Here is a 21,178-nt window from a genome sequence, read left to right as displayed (position 1 = left end):
CTGTTATTATTCAACTATGCCAAGGTAAATACAGTTTTCCATTCTATTGCACCTTTAAACTTTTATTTATTTTTAATCAAATGAAAATTAAACCCTTTTATTTTTGGCAAACAGAGGTTTACTGTTAGCTACATTAAAAAAGAAAAAGAAAAAAATGTTTGAATATTCAGTTTAAAAAGTTTTAAGAATAATTTAGTATTTTCTCTACAACTAAGTAATTTTTTTATTATCATTTAATTGTTTTATTTAAATTAGCCAGAAACAGGAATACATAAACACCTACATTATACTGTACAAAAGTAATACAAGACTAGTATAATTTGTTACATGTTAAACCAGACTTTTATTTTGACAGGCTGCTGTTAAGTTTCTGTGTGCATACAGTTTAATATGATACTTGTTTTCTCAAATGAAACGGTAAAATTCACATGAAGTGACACTCGCAGCACCTCTGGAGATTGAGCTTATCTGTTCACGTGAGACACAAAGGCCGAAAATTACCGGGAGCGTCACGCATGCTTCAGTATTTGTGTAGTAAACAAAACCGTGTCTCTGCCATTCATACATACAGAGACAAATGGAACATGCAGGATTCATATTCAAACCGTCTTTTTGCATTTTAGTATTCAGACACTAGTCCATATCGTGATTCCAATTAAGTAACAGTCCTAACTTTTGATTTATTCATCCAAAAATCAACGAATTCCGCGGCATTCCGCGCTATAGTAAACTTTACGTGCCTTTATTAAATATGTTGCATGGTTTATTTTGATAGGTTAACTGTTTTTGTCGTGTTAAGAGAAAAAAAAAAAGAAACAAGACAGGATGGAAAAGTTACTTTTATAAGTAACGCATTACAATAGTGCGTTACTCCCTAAAAAAAGCTACTAATAACGTTACTAAGTTACTTTTTATGGAAAGTAATGCATTATAGTACTTTTGCGTTACTTTTTAAATCTGGGCAGGGCTTGCTTGTTTGTTTTTAATATAAATAGTTCTATTTTTGGCAAATGTAAAAGCGTAAAAGCCAAAAGCCGCAAGCTGAAGGAAAAGCAAATTCACAGCTGTACAGCAGAACGCAGAAGAAAGTATAACACTCATCAGCAATAAAAAAAGAACAACAAATGTTAGTTTATCTTGAGTGATTTTTGCTTATTAGTATGGTTGAACGGGATCATCGAAGGTCAGCAGCAAACACATTGGTTAATAAAATCGGATTAAATACATAAAGGACATTTGTGTTATTTAACATTTAATTATTGGAGCTATGTGTCATATTCTGAGTTGCATTTCACATTTTTATTTATTTTGAGGAATACTGAATCTGTTTTTGTTTTTTCTTTCTGAGTGACATAAATCAGTGGATGTTCACATTTATTCTAGAACTAAAGTAAGAGCTTTCAATCAATAAATGGGGGAAAAAGGAACTCAGATACTTCCTTGTAAATTAAAAAGTAGTGTGCTACTTTACTAGTTACTAGTTAAAAAGTAATCTGATTACGTAACTCGCATTACTTGTAATGCGTTACCCCCACCAAAGGTCAGAACTATTAAGTTGAGGTCATATTTTGATATAATTTCACAGCAAATCTGCTTCACCAAACGTTAAATGTGAGTGCAACTTCAGAGAAATTAAATACCGAAGTTAGAAATCATTTAAAAATCTCTTGTGCTTGAAACATACCTCTTCAGAGTAATGGTCAGATGGTAGTGGCGGGTAGTCACACTGCTCAATCTTTTTACACAGCGAGTAGAGGTTCATTTTGTCCCCGTAGAATGGGCTCTGCAAGGCGGCCATCTATGTGAGGAGAAAAGAAATGAAATGAATGTGAAAGGCACTTTTAGAGAGAAGGACGTTTGGTTCCATACTTCCTATTACTGTAGCTTAAAAAATGGGATACAAGTTTTTAAAGGGATAGCTCACTGGAAAATCTAAATTTGGTCATTAAATTACTCACCCTTATGTCGTTCTAAACCTATAAGACCTTTGTTTTTCTTCAGTACACAAACTAAGATATTTTTGATGAAATCCGAGAGCTTTCTGACTGCATTTCTCCGAAAGTATTCTCTTCATAAAATTATGGTTGAATCACTGATGTCACATGGACTATTTTAATGACGTCCTTACTACCTTTCTGGGCCTTGAACGTGGTATTTGCATCAGGGCTCTGAACCGGTTTAAGGAACGAAAACGAAAAACGAAAACAAATGACATTAAACAGGAACAGGAACAAAAACGAAAACAAAATCAATTTTAATCGTTCTGAACAGAAACAGAAATTCCAAATTAACCGGTTAATAACGGTATTTTTATCGTTCTCCTTATTATATCAATTTGGCAGACCAAAAACATGAATTCAAATTGTGTGCGCAAATGAGACGGTGACGCATACACCATGAAATGCCCGCGAAGCAGACGTCATAAGCAGAGCCCTTTCTGATGCGACGAGCTTAAGGTTACCAAGCACCTGCTGTTTCATGTGCAAAGGTATGTTTAGGTTTAAGTTATTGTAGCCTAATTAAAACTTGTAGTTAAAATTGTCTATTGTTTTTAGTTCTCTTTTGTTTGAGTGAAAATAGCCTATAATAGGCTCTGCATATTAGGTAAGGAATAATTAAGTCAACAGGTTTTTATCGCAGATTAAGCCGTGTGGTCAGAATGTGAAGCGGATGGTCTTGAAGGGGCTTATTTCGCTATAGTATTATCAAACAAGAAAATTGTTTAAAAAAAATGATTAGCTCATTTGTAACGCGTTTCCAGGCACGGCCGTAGCCAGCTATGAGGTCACCGAGGTCTGGCCATTGGTCATTTTTGTATATTCAAAAATAAAATGCCAAGCTCTCTGAATGATTATTAAGCCGTTTAAACCACCTCATATCGCATGAGTGTTTGCAATTCATGTTGATGCGAGAAGCTAGCGCAGTGAACGGGGCTTGAGAGCGCGTTGAGTGAGAGCGCGTGTGCAGCCTCCGTTTGTTGCCAGATCCACCTATTATACGTGTATTTTTCCAATTTAGTGTGACACTTTGGGACGTTTATAAAGTGGAAAGTGGAAAGTTGAACGTTAGTGTTACTGATATATTAATCTTGTTTAAAAAACACAAGCTTTGAACTTATTTCGGATATCTTTTTCTCTCTTTTTGTAATTGCTTGTTTTTCGTAGCAATATCTGGCAACATTGTACTTTCATGAAAAAAATCTTCTGACGCTAGGCTATATCAATGACTATAGAATACCATCTTACCATTTTACCATTCTTAAAAGGACTTTGGCTATATGTAGTGCATTTGAGGGTGTTAATATAGCACAATTTTTTTAACACCTTACTTCGGACCGCGCTAATTTTCAAACCCTGGTTGTGAACTCGTTTACTTTCGGTTTTAAAGACAAGAAGTTCAAATGACACGAACACGGAATTTGGTTTAATCATTTGTAAACATAATGCCAAACATGTTATTAAAAGGCACACACTATCTATCTATCTATCTATCTATCTATCTATCTATCTATCTATCTATCTATCTATCTATCTATCTATCGTGCTGTGCAATAAAATAACGTTATTAACCGGTATTTTTTCTAGAAAACCGTTCTCGGAACGTATTGTTTAATGAGGAACGCAAGAACAGAAACGTTATAATATCGATTCTGCTCGGAGTGAACCGAATGGATTTTTTTTCCGTTTTTAAGCCCTGATTTGCATTGCTGTCTATGCAGAGTTAGAAAGCTTTTGGATTTCATCCAAAATATCTCAATCTGTGTTCTGGAGATGAACAAAGGCCTTATAGGTTTGGAACAACATAAGGGAGAGTATTTAATGACAAGCTATGGGTGAGCTATCCCTTTAAATGTCTTCAGAGTTCACACCTGGAGGTTGAGTAATTCACTCACTCCAATGCAAGTACCCAACTCTCTCATACACAATCCTGCAACGCACACTAAATCTTCATCAAGCAGGGGCTTGACTGTCTGTGGAAGAGACTACGCTGTCCCATGTCACAGACGGCAGCAGGCAACTGCCATCTGTTTGCTCAAGATGTCAAAAAGTTAACAGTCAAGACTATAGAGCATGTTTCATGTCACTTCCAAGACGCTGTGTTACAATAACAACATCAAGCACAATAAACATTTTTCATAATATAATTTGTTCATTAGCCTACCTTAGGCTGTTTGCTGCAGCTTCGTGCAGTATTAAGATAGAATTCAAATGATGTGTGGAGACAAATGTGCTTTTTTTGAGCATTTCACTGGCTCATTTAACTTGCAATTTCAGTTTTTTGCTCAAAGTTGTATTTTTGACTTGAAATGAAAATTCATTTATCACGTTATTCTAAATCTGTATGACTTTTATTCTTTTGTTGAACGCAAATGGAGTTTGTAGTGAAACACCAAATCTTTTTTCAGAAAGACAGAAAAGTTCCAGTAATTCATTCTGGGCAATTGGGTAATTTCACTCTTTATGCTGTTTGGGTTGTCATATTCTCAGGTGATAAATGAAACCAGTCATAGTAAATTTCTTTGGCAATGAGCCGCTTCTCAATATGTCAGGCTATTCAAGCATCATTTGTAGATCAAGGTGAAGTGTGTCCGCAATGCTCATGTTTACCTGTTGTAGCTTTTCCATGTTGAATGGATACTGACCATTCAAAACATGCCATTATAGATGAGCTAAACTTTTTGGCTGAAAGTTCATTTTTTTCACCCTCATGTCTTTCCAAACCTGACTTCCGGGAAAACATCTCAGCTGTACATACAATAAAAGTAAATGGGGTGCAAAGTTGTTGTTTTGGACCCCACTGACTTTCAATGTAGGGACAAAAATGGTTGAAATTTTTAAAAATGGACACTGGCAGTCTCAAATTGTCATTATAGATGTGCTAATTAAACTTTTTGGCTAAAAAAAAAATCATCTTTTCAACCTCACGTCTTTCCTTACCTGACTTAAAAACATTTAAGTTGTACATACAAAGAAAGTAAATTGGGTCCAAAGTTGTTGTTTTGGACCACATTGACTTTCAATGCAGGGAAAAAAAAAGCTTGGACATCCTTCAAAATTGGTACTGATACAGTCAAAACGTCATCATAGATGTTAAATTTTTTGGCAGAAAATTAATTTTTTCAACCTCATGTCTTTCCAAACCTGACTTTTGGAAAACATCTCAGTTGTACATACAATGAAAGTAAATGGGGTCCAAAGATGTTGTTTTGGACCCCACTGACTTTCAATGTAGGGACAATTTTTTTTTTTTAATTTTTCAAAATGGACAGTGACAGTCTCAAAATGTCATTATAGATGTGCTAATTAAACTTTTTGGCTGACAATTCATATTTTCACCCTCTTGTCTTTTCAAACCTGACTTTTGGAAAACATCTTACTGTAGTTGTACATACAATAAAAGTAAATGGGGTCCAAAGTTGTTGTTTTGGACCCCATTGACTTTCAATGTAAGGACAAAAACGGACACTGACAGTCTCAAAATGTCATTATAGATGTGCTAATTAAACCTTTTGGCTAAAAATTCTTTTTTCCAACCTCACATCTTTCCTAACATCTCAGTTGTACATACAATGAAGTAAATGGGGTCCAAAGTTATTGTTTTGGACCCCACTGACTTTCAATATAGGGACCAAAATGGTTTGAGCATTCTTCAAAATGGAAACTTGACACAATCAAAAAGACATTATACACAAGCTAATAAACTTTTTGGCTGAAAATTAATTTTTTCAACCTCATGTCTTTCCAAACCTGATTTTCGGAAAACATCTCAGTTGTACATACAATATAAATGGGGTCCAAAGCTGTTGTTTTGGACCCCACTGACTTTCAATGTAGGGACAAAAACAGCTGAAATTCTTTAAAATGGATGATGTAACAATGAAAACATGTCATCATAGATGCGCTAATTGTACATTTTGGCTGAAAATTCTTTTTTTTTTTTTCACCCTCATGTCTTTCCAAACCTGACTTTTGGAAAACATCTCAGTTGTACATACAATAAAAGTAAATGGGGTGCAAAGTTGTTGTTTTGGACCCCACTGACTTTCAATGTAGGGACAAAAATGGTTGAAATTTTTCAAAATGGACACTGACAGTCCCAAAATGTAATTATAGATGTGCTAATTAGACCTTTTTGCAAAAAAATCATTTTTCCAACCTCACGTCTTGCCTAACCTGACCATTTAAGTAGTAAATGGGATCCAAAGTTGTTGTTTTGGACCCCACTGACTTTCAATATAGGGACCAAAATGGTTAGAACATTCTTCAAAATGGAAACTGACAATCAAAAAGTCATCATACACAGGCTAATAAACTTTTTGGCTGAAAATTTATTTTTTCATCCTCATGTCTTTCCAAACCTGACTTTCAGATAACATCGCAGCTGTACATACAATATAAATGGGGTCCAAAGTTGTTGATTTGGACCCCATTGACTTTCAATGTAGGGACAAAAAGGTTGGAACATTCTTTAAAATGGACACTGAGACAGTCAAAACATCATCATAGATGAGCTAAATAAAGTTTGGCTGAAAATGTATTTGTTTACCCTCATGTCTTTGCAAACCTGACTTTTATAAAACATCTCAGTTGTACATGCAATGAAAGCAAATGGGGTCCAAAGTTGTTGTTTTGGACCTCATTAACTTTCAATGTAGGGACAGAAATGGTTGGAACATTCAAAATGGACACTGACATGGTCAAAAAACATGCCAAACTCTTGATTGCTTTTTGTCCATATAATGAAAACAACTCAAGTGGACCCCGTTGACTTTCACTGTATGGACAAAAACACTGAGACACTTTGAAAAACACCTCCTCAGAAGAAACCAAGTCAAACAGGTTTGGAACGACATGTGAGTGAGTAACTGATGACAAAACAATCATGATTTACCACTAACCACAGATGGCAAGCATCTTCAAAAAGAACCAATACTTTAAAAAATGTGAAATGTGCAAATGTGAAAATTAGCGTTAATAAATCTGGACACATTAACTTGGACATATTTGCCAACTCATGTCCAATTAGCTTTCTTTATCTGGCCTGATACACTTAGCAAGGAAAATTATGGATGTCCTGTCCCAATAAAGCCTAAGAAAAAGGACGGTGACATTTCAGCATTTCAGTAGATGTTTTGTGGGAGGGAAAAAAAAAGGCAGAAAGAGATGAACAACACTGTCGACGTCACATTTTCGGGACATAAATCACGGCGGTACTGAAGACATGCAGTGCATCCTGGTAGCCTGGAGCTGTGCAATCCCGCTCAGCCAGGAAGGCGATGCTTTGATGACGTTATGAGATTATGATACTGCAAAAGCAGACTGGCAAAAACAGCCCCAAGCAAATCCACTGACTGTGGGTGAGGACATTTTCAGAAAAAAGCTTTCCAGATGCCAAGCATGCAAGCCACACAGTAGTCGCACGAAACCACTACACCGCAAACGCACGCTGGACGAGAACTCAATTAAATTGACATAGAAGGACAGAGAGGAAACGGTGAGCGAGTTAACGGGGGTGGGGGCGAGGAGGGGTGTGATCGAGCGAGGCGAAACGACGGTCTGGGCTGTCAGAGGAGGAGCGGAGGAGAGAAGCGCCGAGTGGCAGAACTCATGGAGCAGAGCCGGTTTCATTGCTGCTCCGCACGAAACGGGAACGGGAGGGGTGGAGGGAGGAAGGAAGGAAGGAAAGAAGAGGGAGTCCCGCTCTAATCACTGGCAGTGCTGGAACTGGGAGGACTGGGGTGTTTCTGTAACACATAGCACTTTTACAGGAACCAGTACTTACATATAAACTAAATGTGCCAGACTATAACTCATCAACTCATGTTGGAGTATCGTGTGAGGAAGTACACCTGAAAGATACCACACCTAAGTGTCAACGTGTGCATTCGCACAGCAGCAAAAATATGGTTAAGTGACATACAAACAATAGTGATAATTGAATTCTATAACCAAAGTCACTTCAATTGTTAGGATTCACACCTGTTTTTGAGAAAGAGATCTGAACGTTTTAGATCCAATCACTGCCCTCCATCAAAACAGCTGCAAAACATTCAAAGCTGTTGTCAATTAATTGAAATATGAGAGACGAACTCTTTTATATATTAATATAAATTGTTTAATACATGTGTTTGAGTCTTTTTAAATTTTGGCTGCTATGATATACTAAATTGCAAAAAGTGTGGACTACAGCATGAAATTTAGGTCTTTATTTCTATACCGTTGAGTATTGTACACTGCAAAAAAGTTTTTACCAGTTTCAACTTAAAAACTTAAGTTTAGCAGCTGCCTTAAAAGTTTAAGTTAAATCAACTTAAGTCATTTCAACTACATTACATTTTTAGTGTAATAAGTTAAAATGACTTGTAGTTTTAAGCTGATTTAACTTAAATTTTAAGGCAGTTGCTGAACTTAGGTTTTTAAGTTGAACCTGGTGAAAACTTTTTACAGTGTACCTACACCGTAAAAATCGGTACCTTCAATTGTTACCATAAAGAGTGATTTCTATCCGATTAAACCAATAAAAATTGCAAATGCAGACACAAATTCCTGAAAAACTCCAATACTCAAGGGGGCGACAGAGTTCAAATATCTGAGCCATTAAAATAAATTTTCATTTCGTTAAATTCGAAAAGAGTTGAGCTAAAAAAAACTGGTTGTAGAAGGCAGTTTTGCGCTAACACAGCGCCCCTTGTGGTAACACTGAGAATGCCACGCTAACTTGCATTACAAATTGAATTTTGACACATTTTGGCAGACCAAATCAAGCTACTAAAATGAAACACAATTAATCACGACTGCAATTTTGGCTGCTACGATTTACTAAATTGTAATAAAGTGTCGACTACAGCTTAAAAATATAGGTCTTCTGTCATTGTTTCTACATACGTTTCTATACACGTTTTTATTTAATTGAGTATTGTACCTACACCGTAAAAAGTGATAACCTGCAATTGTTACCATAAAGAGCGATTTCTACCTGACTTAATGCATAAAAATATTGGACTGTTAAAATTATTTGAGTTTTGTGCTAACCTTGTGGTAGCATTAAGAATTGAAATTGCTTTACGAACTGAATTGACACATTTTGGCAGAACAAATCAAGCTAGCAAAGCAAAACACAATCAATCACAACATAAACGACTGCAATTTTGGCTGCTACGATATACTAAATTGAAAAAAGTGTCGACTACAGCTTAAAAATATAGGTCTTCTGTCATTGTGTCTACATACGTTTCTATTTTGAGTATTGTACCTACATCGTAAAAAGTGAAAACCTGCAATTCTTACCATAAAGAGTGATTTCTACCTGACTTAACGCATAAAAATATTGGTCTGTTAAAACTCATTGAGTTTTGCACTAACACATCGCCCCTTGTGGTAACACTGAGAATGCAACGTGAACTTGCATTACGAATTGAATTGACACATTTAGGCTAAATCAAGCTACCAAAGCGAAACACAATCAATCACAACATAAACTGCAATTTTAGCTGCTACAATATATTAAATTGTAAAACTTTTCGACTACAGCTTGAAATGTAGGTCTTCTGTCATTGTGTCTACATACGTTTTTATTTCATTGAGTATTGTACCCACACTATAAAAAATAATAACCTGCAATTGTTACCATAAAGAACGTGACGTAACGAATAAAAATATAGTGTGCAAGTGAGTTTAGTGTGGGGTAATTGTGAATGAATAGCGATATGACTGGATATGACTGGTTATGTTCCGCTGTGATTGGTTCATGCAATAAATATGGCCTTGTGTTTGTGCGCGTTCGCGAATCAGTTTGAATGAACAATATAATAAGTACTAATTTAAAAAAGTAAGTAAACGACTTGGATATATCCACTTTGTTACATCAAAATAATACTTAAAAGGGCATGATAACATGATCTGTGGGAGTTTTTAGTGAGTAATCAGCTTAAAGTAAATCGTAATAGTATCTGTGAGCAATATTTACTGAGCTTTGATGACTGATGATCCGAAAAATTAAAAAAACGTTAATTATGAAAAAATAAGTTAATTATTAAAAAGAATAGCTGAACATAAGTTCACATTGATTTAAATATCTAAGCTATTAAAATGAATTGTCACTGCATTATATTTGAATATATATTTATATATATTAAAAAAAAAAAAAAAAAAAAAAAAAAAAAAAAAAAAAAAAGAGTAGAAAGGAGAAAACTAGTTTAGCGCCCCTTTTGGTAGCACTGAGAATGCAAAACAAACATGCATTATGAATTGTTTTCCGATACATTTTGACGCATCGAATCAATCTAACCGAAACAAAATAAATCACAATATAAACAACTGTTTATCATTTATTAAATTATGAAAAGTGTGGGGGGTCTACTAATTGTTTTAAAAATTTAATGTTTAGCAATTCTTGCATTTTTGTTTAAATCCATTGATCCAACACTAAATATTACATTATAACAATGAAGAAAAAAAAAAACGAATGGCAGCAAACCCAGTTTTTTGCAGATAAATGCTGTATTTGATGTCCTTGTATCTCCATCAGTTACAGGGATGCGAGTGTGTCTGTGTGTGTGACAGGAATGGGCTCTCTGAATGAGTGTTTTGGCCAGACTGCGTTTGCCTTGTTTTCCAGTGAAAAAAATGTTTACAACAAAAGCCTAGATGTTTTTTTTCCTCCATATACAGAAGATGATCTACCTATAGTAATTTCATATCAACATCTGTCTCGGCAGCGTGCCGCCGCTCTTGCGATGAGTTCCTCGGGATAATTGCGACGTGCAATACCGTAGAAGGGCGTTTAGCGAGATGAAAACACGGCGGCGGCGGCTTTGACTGTTTACATGCGGTGTGTGTACCTGTGGAAGTGTGGCCGCAGAGGGGGGTCAGGGGCGAGTAGCAGCTGTAGCCAGCAAAGGGTTAAACAAGGACCACCATATTTTCATGCATCTTCTGCTTCTGACAGATGAAAAATGTCAACTGTCCTGTTTTTATTTTGGAGTTTTTGCACTATTCATCTGGTTCATTAGTGCCTGGGCGCTCTTGGCCCTGACAGCTGCTCGCCCCGTGCTCCCGGCCCCTGAATTTTTCAGGCTAATTTGATTCGGGGCGCCCAGGCGATGGGCAAGATGATTGACTTGCTCCCTGACCCCCGGAGCCCAGCAGCTCCCCTCATTGGTATTCCAGAGGAGTCCACCCCGCACCACGCTGGCCTGCTGTCTGTCTGCGGGGCTTCGGCTACCGGTGCACGGTGGCGAAAGACACACGCGTTTACACACTCACATGCGCACACAAAAGAGGGGGGAAAAACGCACACACAGACACCAAAGCTCAGAGGAACATACTTAAACAGAATCTCAACCACCAACACATAAGTGCGCTGACACAAATACACACCAGACACGTAAAAACAGCCACACCTGCTCAGAAACACACACACACACACACACACACACACACACACACACACACACACACACACACACACACACACACACACACACACACACAGAGAGAGAGAGATAGATGCTCACAATATCACAACAACAGGAATAAAAAAACAACTGAAAAAAGACAAACACATATGGCCACCCAGATAGGAAGACAAAAACATACTCTTTTCTAATACCTACCTGAATACAACCTGACTGCTCTGGCTTGCTACAATACTTTTTTTTTTTTTTAAGTAGTAAACTGTTTAGCCCACAACAGAGCATCTCTCTATGTAAACGCAGACACAAATTCACAAGAAACTCCAACACTCAAGGGGGCGACAGAGTTCAAACTTCTGAGCCTTTAAAATGAATTTTTACGGTTTACTGTAGCAGCAGTCGTTTATATCGTAATTGATTGTTTCGCTTTGGTAGCTTGATTTGATACACCATAAATTATTGCGTCAGTGGGTGCTATATACGTTTTTATATTGTTAAATATTGTACCTACACTGTAAAAAATGCAAGTGTTACCATAAAGAGAGATTACTACCTGATTCAACCAATAAAAATTCCAAATGCAGACACAAATACAGAGTAAATTCCAACACTCAGAGTTTAAATATCTGAGCCATTTAAATTTTTTTCATTGCATTATATTCGAGAGCTGAACAATATAAATGACTACAATATCGGCTGCTACAATATACTAAACTGTGAAAAGTGTCAACTACAGCTTGAAATTTAGGTATTCTGTCATTGTGCCTATATACGTTTCTATATTGTTACAATAAAAAGTGATTTCTACCTGATTTAACCAATAAAAATAGCAAACGTAGACAGAAATTCAGAAAAAACTCCAACACTCAGAGGGGCAACAGAGTTCAAACATATGAGCCATTGAAATGTATTTTTATTGCGTTACATTCGAAAAGAGTAGAGTTGAATGGAGAAACCTGGTTATAGAAGCAGTTTTGCGTTAAACACAGCACCCCTTGTGGTAGCACTGAGAATGCAATGCAAACTTGCATTACAAATTGAATTTCAAATCTAGCAAAGCGAAACTCAATCAATCACAATATAAACAACTGCAATTCTGGCTGCTACGATTTACTATATAATAGTTAATTGGCAAAAGTGTAGACAACAGCATCAAATTTAGGTCTTCTGTCATTGAGTCAACAGTTTCTATACACGTTTTTATATGTACCCAGCCCATAAAAAAGTAGTCACCTGCAAGTGTTACCATAAAGAATGATTTCAACCTGACTGAACCAATAAAAATTGCAAATGCAGACACACATTCAGTAAAAACCTCCAACACTCGGGGGGCGATAGTTACGAATTGAATTTTAGTATAGTATATAGTAAAACGAGTTGAATGGAGAAAGCTAGTTGTAGATGGCCTTTTTGCTCTAACACAGCGCCCCTTGTGGTAGCCCTGAGAATGAAAGACGAACTTGCATTTCGAATTTGAATTTTGACACACTTTGATGTTGTAATGTCTAAATTTTGACAAAATAATCTATTTTGACAAAATAGTATAGAATTTTAATGTTAGCAATTTTATCGGAAATAAACACTGGCTTGCCGTAACAGCATTGGTCTCAATCTAGGAGATCTTGCCATTCTCTTAATATTGATCTTTGTACTTCGTTGAACCCTTTGCATGCCAATTAATCTCCAAGCGAAGGTCCTGGTTCTCAAGAGCCATGGAAGAGGGCGTAGCGTATGAAAAGAGTCATGTTCGAGTGTGAGAAAACCATCATTATTTCATGTTGCTCATCCTTCCCGCACTCTTCTTTAATGATATATTAATCAAATGGAGGCGCAGGCATAAGGAAGGAACACAATTAAATATGAATCCATTTTCTGCGACTTGAAAAGTCCCCGTCTGACGCCACAAACAGGCACCGACTTGAACCTACACACGCACTGATGTTTAAGCTCCCTGGGTTTTCCTCTTGAACAAATGAGAAGAGAAAAATCACCACTTCCTCTCCATTACCCCGAGAAGAAAAGTTTCAGACACGTGTTATGTTTGTAAATTTGCTGAATGAGTGTGCAACGTTTCTCGGTTTTATGCATCATTAGCAAAACATGGGTGCGGCAGCTCATCAGAATGTTAAGAGTTCTTCCGAGACGCCGGCGTTCACGTACGCCGCTCTCCCAAAGCATCTTTAAAGAACATGAGTATTCCGCAGCTGTACACGGCTGGGCCAAATTAATTCACTAAGCTATCAAATTAAAATCTGAGATCCGTGGTGAGAAGACACCAAGGTATACTGGGTAATCTATATTTGAATAGGACGCGGGGCGGGTTTAATTAGCTCAAACGTCTTGATGGATGTTTACTATTCAGGTGTGGGATAACACCCCCCCCCCCCCCCCCAAAATATCTGCTTTAAAAATTTAATACATAAACCTTCCGAACTCTGAAAACGAAGTGCTACGCCACATCCCGCCAACTACGGACTAAGCATTCTTATTTAATGACAGAATATCATTAGCAACACATATCAAAAATGCAACACCCCTCTTGCACAGTGCGCATGCTAATCTGTTTACTCTTAACGCTCTTGCTAATCCGATTCGGTTCTCATCTCCGACGTTCGACTGAAAACACATGGTCGTAAACGAAGATGTGACTTCACAGTTTTAATTGTAAAACCTGGAGCAGGAAACCTGGCCTCGTGTTTTTGCGATGAAGGGAGATGCAATGGTCTCGGCCTCTTATTTATGCCAACATAAATCTGAAACACCTTCGAGAGCGGCTATTAAGAAGAGGTTTAAGAGGACTTCAAAAGGTTGGGCCAGACCGTGAGCGCAGAGATCCACCCATATGAACTCGGTCTGTCTTTAATAGAGAGAGGAGACGGTGCAGGTCGGAAAAGGCGAGGACACCAATGGGCCATCTGGGGAGCTCGAGACGATCCTTTCATTTTCAGCGTCATAAAACTCAACACCAAAACCAATTGCATAAGCACTCCAAGGATGCGTTAGGAGATCATAGGCTAATACAACCACAGGAAATGATCTTGATGGTTGGAAGGAAGGAAAATATAGAAGAGTAGTTATAAAAATTGGTGGTCTGATTCAAGGTTAAAATGGAGTCAAGTGAAAGGTGAGATTACTTAACAGTAGTGGTGAGGATTTGATTCAACTCAGTGACTCGAATTATTTGAATCAGTTTAGCAAAGGAATCATTCACCCAAACGATTCACTAAAATAAATTTTATTAAAATTTGCTTGTACAAATCTATGAAGAGACTCCAAAAAAAGTGCTTAAGCATATTCATCATAATCGTGCATGTAAGGAAGCACATTTGTGACCCTGGACCACAAAACCAGTCATAAGGTTAAATTTTACAAAACTGAGATGTATATATAATATGAAAGCTCAGTAAATAAGCTTTCTATTGATGTATGGTTTATTGGGATAGGACAATATTTGGCCGAGATACATCTATTTGAAAATCTGGAATCTGAGGGTGCAAAAAAATCAAAATCCTGAGAAAATCACCTTTAAAGTTGTCCAAATTAGGTTCTTAACAATGCATATTACAAATCAAAAATTACATTTTGATACATTTACAGTAGGAATTTTACAAAAAATCTTCATGGAACATGATCTTTACTTAATTTCCTAATGATTTTTGGCATAAAAGAAAAATCAATAATTTTGGCTATTGCTACAAACATACCCCAGCGACTTAAGACTGGTTTTGTGGTCCAGGGTCACATTTTTCAATCCAAGAAAAGAAATGAACTTCACAGTCCACACTTTAATATACGTCCAAGTTAGTATTGTTTTTGTTAACTAAAAGTGAAACTATTAAAAGTCATTTTTGGTCATTTAAATAAAATATAGAAATATTAAATGAAAAACAAACTAGATATTTTATGAAACTTAAAAATTAGAAATGAAAAATTAGGCCAACTGAAATAGGTTTTGTTTAAAGAACTAAAATTGTTAAAACTGAAATAAAAATAAAGCTAAATACAAATGAAAAATCACCACCAAACATTTGGGACATGGTATAACGCTTTTTTTCACTAACCACTTACGATAAAGGTTTAACCTTTACTTTAACCTTTTTTTTTTTTTTTTTGTAGTTTCTACTATCGGTTTTAACATTGGAAAACTTTTTTTTTTTTAACTTTATCGGAATTGTACAAAACTTAGTAAAAGTTCTGTATTTGCTATATGAGAAAAAACATTTATTTTCATTTTAATTTTTTACTTTATCGTAATGGTACAAAACTTTGTAAAGGTTTTATATTTGCTATGTGAGAAAAAAGGTTTTTACTTTATCGGAATGGTACAAAACTTGGTAAAGGTTTTGTATTTATTATGTGAGAATTTTTATTTTATTTATTTTTTATTTTTTTACTAACAGAATGGTACAACACTTGGTAAAAGTTTTGTATCTGCTATGTGAGAAAAAAAAATCCTTTTCATTTTTTACTTTATTGGAATGGTACAAAACTTGGTAAAGGTTTTGTGTTTCCTAAGTGAGAAAAAAAAATTATTTAGTTAATTTTTACTTTAGCGGAATACATATCGGAAAACATTAAACTTTTTTTTTTTACTTTATCGGAATAGTACAAAACTTAAAAAGGTAAAGGTTTTGTATTTGCTATGTGATACATTTATTTATTTAGTTTTTACTTTATCAGAATACATATTGGAAAACTTTTTTAGGTAAAGGTTTTGTATTTATGTGAGATTTTATTTTTTTACTGTATCGGAATGGTACAAAACTTGGTGAAGGTTTTGTATTTGCTAGGTAATAAAAAACTATTTTTTTACTTTATCGGAATGTTACACAACTTGGTTAAGGTTAAGGTTATATGTATTTGCTATATGAAAAAAAAAATCAAAAAATTTAAAATGGTTCAAACTCCACACAGTCAAAAATGACAGTATTGGAAAGAATTAGGAAAAGAATTTCATCTAGTGGAAATGTCTGGCACTGCGCCCAAACAAAATCTTAGTGAAAGCTCAGTTTTTGAGACATCAACCTCAAATTTGGAATGCTACTTTTAAAGTATGGCTTTGATTTTCACATAGTTTTAGAGTAAAAGGTTTTGGATAATATACATTTCATTCAAAAAAAAATAAATTAGTAGGGGTGCAGTGAAATAAATTCTGGGCCGAAACTAAACCAAAAACTCTGGATGCACCTGGCTGAAAACAAAAACCGAAAATGCTTTGTAATAATTATTTAGTATCTTAACAAAATAATATGAAGCAATTTAGTAAGACTTTTTAATTTAATCTAAATTTGAATGATATTGAATTTAAAAAACAAGCCAATAAAATATTCACACTTTTACTGAATAAAATTGGGCAGAAAACACTGTTGGGCAGTGCGGCAAGCCATATATTTTCAGCAGTTTTTCCGAAAAATGCCATTTCAGTCGATAATTTTTTGGCGGCCGAATCCTTAGAAACCTGAATTTTTTCTGTATTCTTCGTAACATGTTATGAAACATAACATTCATCAACTTCACTTCTTCAACTATTTCTCATAAATGTGTTTGGAAGTGTGTGAAGTGCTGCAAAAACTTTCATAAAGTTTAACAGCAGTTAGCTTTCAGCCTACTAAAACATTTATTGGCTACTTTGCTGAACGCCCAAAACATGAACTTAACACCCAAACAGACGGTGTGACCCTCAATTCTTCCACTTAACACAAAACCACACATTTTCTCTCTGTTGCAGAAAGCTGTCAATAATGCAGATAGACCGTGCAGTACAGTGCAGTGCTATTGACAGATGCACAATGGAGAGCACGTGTCCCGTCTGCCGTGAAGGCCATTGGGGAGTCAACCCCAACTCTGGCCTTGTCCTGCACCCCTCCTCTCTTCATCACAGGACGGTCAGCCAGCCACATCAGCTGACCAAATGAGCTCCAACTGAGAGCATGGGCATCAAACGGAATAGCAGATGCATATGGAGGAATACAATGCACAGGTATTGATGATTTTCAATCGAGGCCTTGTGACCTCAACAGCTTTCACCGCCCCCCGCCCTCTTCGAATCCCCCATAACAGATCGACTGAAAGATTCATGCTCTCAGAATAAAAGAATTACATGCGCACATATAGGCCTTTCACACAAAATAGATCAATGGGGATCAATGGAAGATGGCACAAGTCTGCAAATTACCAATTCGGCAGTTCAGCACTGCAGCGAGCTTTCGATTGTCTACTAAGACAATGTTTACACAAACACACCAAAATAAATAATGAAACTGGACAAACAATATATGGGCCTATATGTATGAAATGACGTAATATTCTTATTGTCTCATCTATTAAATTATTCAAAAATACATAAAAAATTGATTTCAGACAATCAATGGCTTGAATACATCTCTACTATGATGAACTTGTTTTTGGTTTCTAAATTCTTATTTTGATATTCTGGAGGGCATAAAGAGTCATATCTCAGCCATATTTATATATTAAAAAAAAAAAAGGGAAGAGGAAAAAAATTCAATCTGCTTCACAGCTTATTAACATTTAACAAACTTATTTTAGTTCAGTTCAATTTTATCTCGCAATTCTGACTTTTTTCTCAGAAATGCATCATAAACTTGCAATTCTGACTTCTTTTCCCATAAACACACAATTGCGAGTTGTAAAGTCAGAATTGCAGGATATAAACTCACATTTGCGAGAAATAAAGTCAATTGCGAGATATAAACTCGCAATTCTGACTTTTTTCTCGCAATTGCGACTTCATATCTCGCAAATCCTGACTTTTTCGGAGAACTTTGAGATATAAACTCGCAATTCTGACTTTTTTTCTCGCAATTGCGACTTCATATCTCGCAAATTCTGACTTTTTCTGAGACCTTTGAGATATAAACTCGCAATTCTGACTTTTTTCTTGCAATTGCAAATTCATATCTCGGAAAATCCTGACTTTTTCTGAGAACTTTGAGATATAAACTCACGATTCTGCCTTTTTTCTCGCAACTGCGACTTCATATCTTGCAAATCCTGACTTTTTCGGAGAACTTTGAGATATAAACTCGCAATTCTGACTTTTTTTCTCGCAATTGCAACTTCATATCTCGCAAATTCTGACTTTTTCGGAAAACTTTGAGATATAAACTCACGATTCTGCCTTTTTTCTCGCAACTGCGACTTCATATCTCCCAAATCCTGACTTTTTCTGAGAACTTTGAGATATAAACTCGCAATTCTGACTTTTTTCTTGCAATTGCAAATTCATATCTCGGAAAATCCTGACTTTTTCGGAGAACTTTGAGATATAAACTCGCAATTCTGACTTTTTTCTCGCAATTGCGACTTCATATCTCACAAATTCTGACTTTTTCTGAGAACTGTGCAGTTCTGAGGACAGTTCTGAGGAGAAAAAAAAAGACAATTCTGACTTTATAAATTGCAATTCTGAGTTTATATCATGCAATTGCAGCTTTATTTCTCAGAATTGCGAATTTATATCATGCAATTCTGACTTTATATCTCACAATTCTAAGAAAAAAAAAGTCAGAATTGTGAGATAATTCACAATAACCTTTTTTATTTTTTATTCAGTGACGGAAATGGGCTTCCATAACATACAGGCTATTAACAAATTAAATAAATATAACAAGAAAAAAATGAAAATTGATTTTTAGAGTTACTTTGTAACAAACATTGACATGATCAACTGAAAACGTCAAAACTTTGAAATATGTAATAATATAGTAATAAAAGGTTATTTGTACGTTGTTCCTCTTAAACTCTTAATAAAAAAAATGAAGACAAACCATTTTAGATTCTAAAAAGTTACTGGAAAGAAAAGCATTTCCATGAATTGATGGATGTTTCATTCAGGCTAAATTAGGAGAAAAATTCTAATTTTGTGCTCATTTTAAAATAGCATCAAGGTGAGTAAATGATAGACTTGCAATTTTTAGTGGAACTGTCCCTTTAAGCATTAGACAGTATGAGATCTTACATAACATCTTGCGAAATCGCAGATCCCTGTTCAAAAGTGGGCATTTTGTGTGTTTGTCTTTTTGGCCCTGGTTTCCCCTTAACCAGGTGACTTGGGCCACCTGGAATGGGTAGCAGCAATCCGTAAATGACATGGTGCTTGATCCCACGGGACGTACTGGCTACCAAAAACTGGTGTATAAACACACGCAAGCAGGCGCAAATTCACACTCGCACAGTGTGGAAATATACACATTGTTAGTCCGGTACCCGTTCTATCCCTTCAATCCCCTGAGTGTGTTTTTTTTCTCCTCCATTTCGTCTTTTGCCTCTTTTTTTGGTGGAAGCTTACCAGTAGCTACACCTCCCAAAGTGCCTGGGGCTGAAAAACATCCATCTGAGTTCACCACTGCTTGGAGACAGTGTTTCTTGGCACTAATTAGTCTCCCATAATGCACCAGGCCCATCAGTGTGATCAGTCCGCCCTGCTTAGCAGTGGCCATGGGTCAGCCAAGTGCGGGGAGAAGGCAAACGGGGAACAGTTGTGATCTCTTAAGCTTCTGTTAAAGCCAGGTCCGGGCTCGGCCTCGAACAGATCGGCGCTGTCGCCCCTCGGTACGCGAAGACTTTCATCTTGTCCCGCTTCCAGCGGGTCACGTGACCTGGAGGAGGCGGGGAGCTGGGAGGTGATGAATTGACATCTGTTTGAGTGACAGATCTGATGATCGGCAAAGCCGCTGGCAGTCACTGTGATGTTACAGTAAAGGAGGACTATAGACTGTTTTTCTTTCGTTATTACAAAGTTTGAGTTTTCAGTTGATCTCACTGTAGGTCAATGGTGTGTCCCCAGAAAATAAAAGAAAAGCTTACAAAAAAAAAAAAACATTTTAAAATCAAACTACATTTAACTTTTTTTTAATTTTCTGTTTATTTCAAAGAAGAAAAAAAACTAAAAGTTTATATATTGAGGTAATTTTTATTAGAACAGAAGTACTAAAATGGGTCCTTGGTGTAAAAAAGAACCAAACAAACTGTTTGAGTCAAATTGGTCCGATTTAGGGGAGGGGTAGTAACTTATGAATCATATTGATTCACTGTCAGCCCAAACATTTTTACCTCTAGCATTTGGATATTTTGGCTTCCAAGCCTCAAAATGACTAAAGACCACAATAAAATGTAAAAATGGGTTTTTCTTAATCTTTGCATTCTTTTGAAGCTTAACAGCATTACTTCACATTCATTTTCATTATATTGAAAAGAGAGGCATGAATGTTCTTCACAAATGTACCTTTTGTGTTTCGTTGAAAAAGGTTTGGAATGATACGAGGATGACTAAATAACGACAAAATGTTCATTATTGGGTGATCTATCCCATTACAGTTAAGGAACATGGACTGTTTTTCTTTTGTTATTACAAAGTTTGAGTTTTCAGTTGGTCTCAATGTTTATTACTTTTTTTTTTTTTTTAACTAAAAATCAAAAGATGGTTCATTGAGTAAAAATTTGTCCGATTTGGGGGAGGGGGCAGTAACTTATAAATCATATTGATGCACTGTCAACCCAAACATTTTTACCTCTTGCATTTAGATATTTTGGCTTCCAAGCCTCAAAATGACAAAAGAGCACATTAAAGTATCTCAAAAATGATTCAGATGACATTCTGAAGCTTTCCATTCTTTGAAACAGACCGAAAATCTGTAGTTATTCACTAAAATGCATCCATCGTAGATCTTCTTTGTGCATTTACGAGAGTAAGAAGTGATAACTTCTAATTTGTGAATGATTCACTCTAGTGATCTTTTTAAT

At 36.0% G+C, this 21,178-nt stretch overlaps 1 protein-coding gene across 1 annotated transcript in view; it reads right to left on the bottom strand.

Moving 5' to 3' along the window:
• The window catches only part of nek7 (NIMA-related kinase 7), a 102,600-nt gene that overhangs the window by 6,943 nt on the left and 74,479 nt on the right, over positions 1 to 21,178 (bottom strand). Inside the window, exon 9 of the mRNA XM_073844147.1 lies at positions 1,685 to 1,798. Coding sequence (XP_073700248.1) covers positions 1,685 to 1,798 — 114 coding nt within the window. The remainder of the gene's footprint in view (positions 1 to 1,684; positions 1,799 to 21,178) is intronic.

This window comes from Garra rufa, chromosome 7 (genome assembly GCF_049309525.1).
Source record: "Garra rufa chromosome 7, GarRuf1.0, whole genome shotgun sequence".
NCBI classification, from domain to species: Eukaryota; Metazoa; Chordata; class Actinopteri; order Cypriniformes; family Cyprinidae; genus Garra; species Garra rufa.
This window is presented reverse-complemented; position numbering and strand designations above follow the sequence as displayed.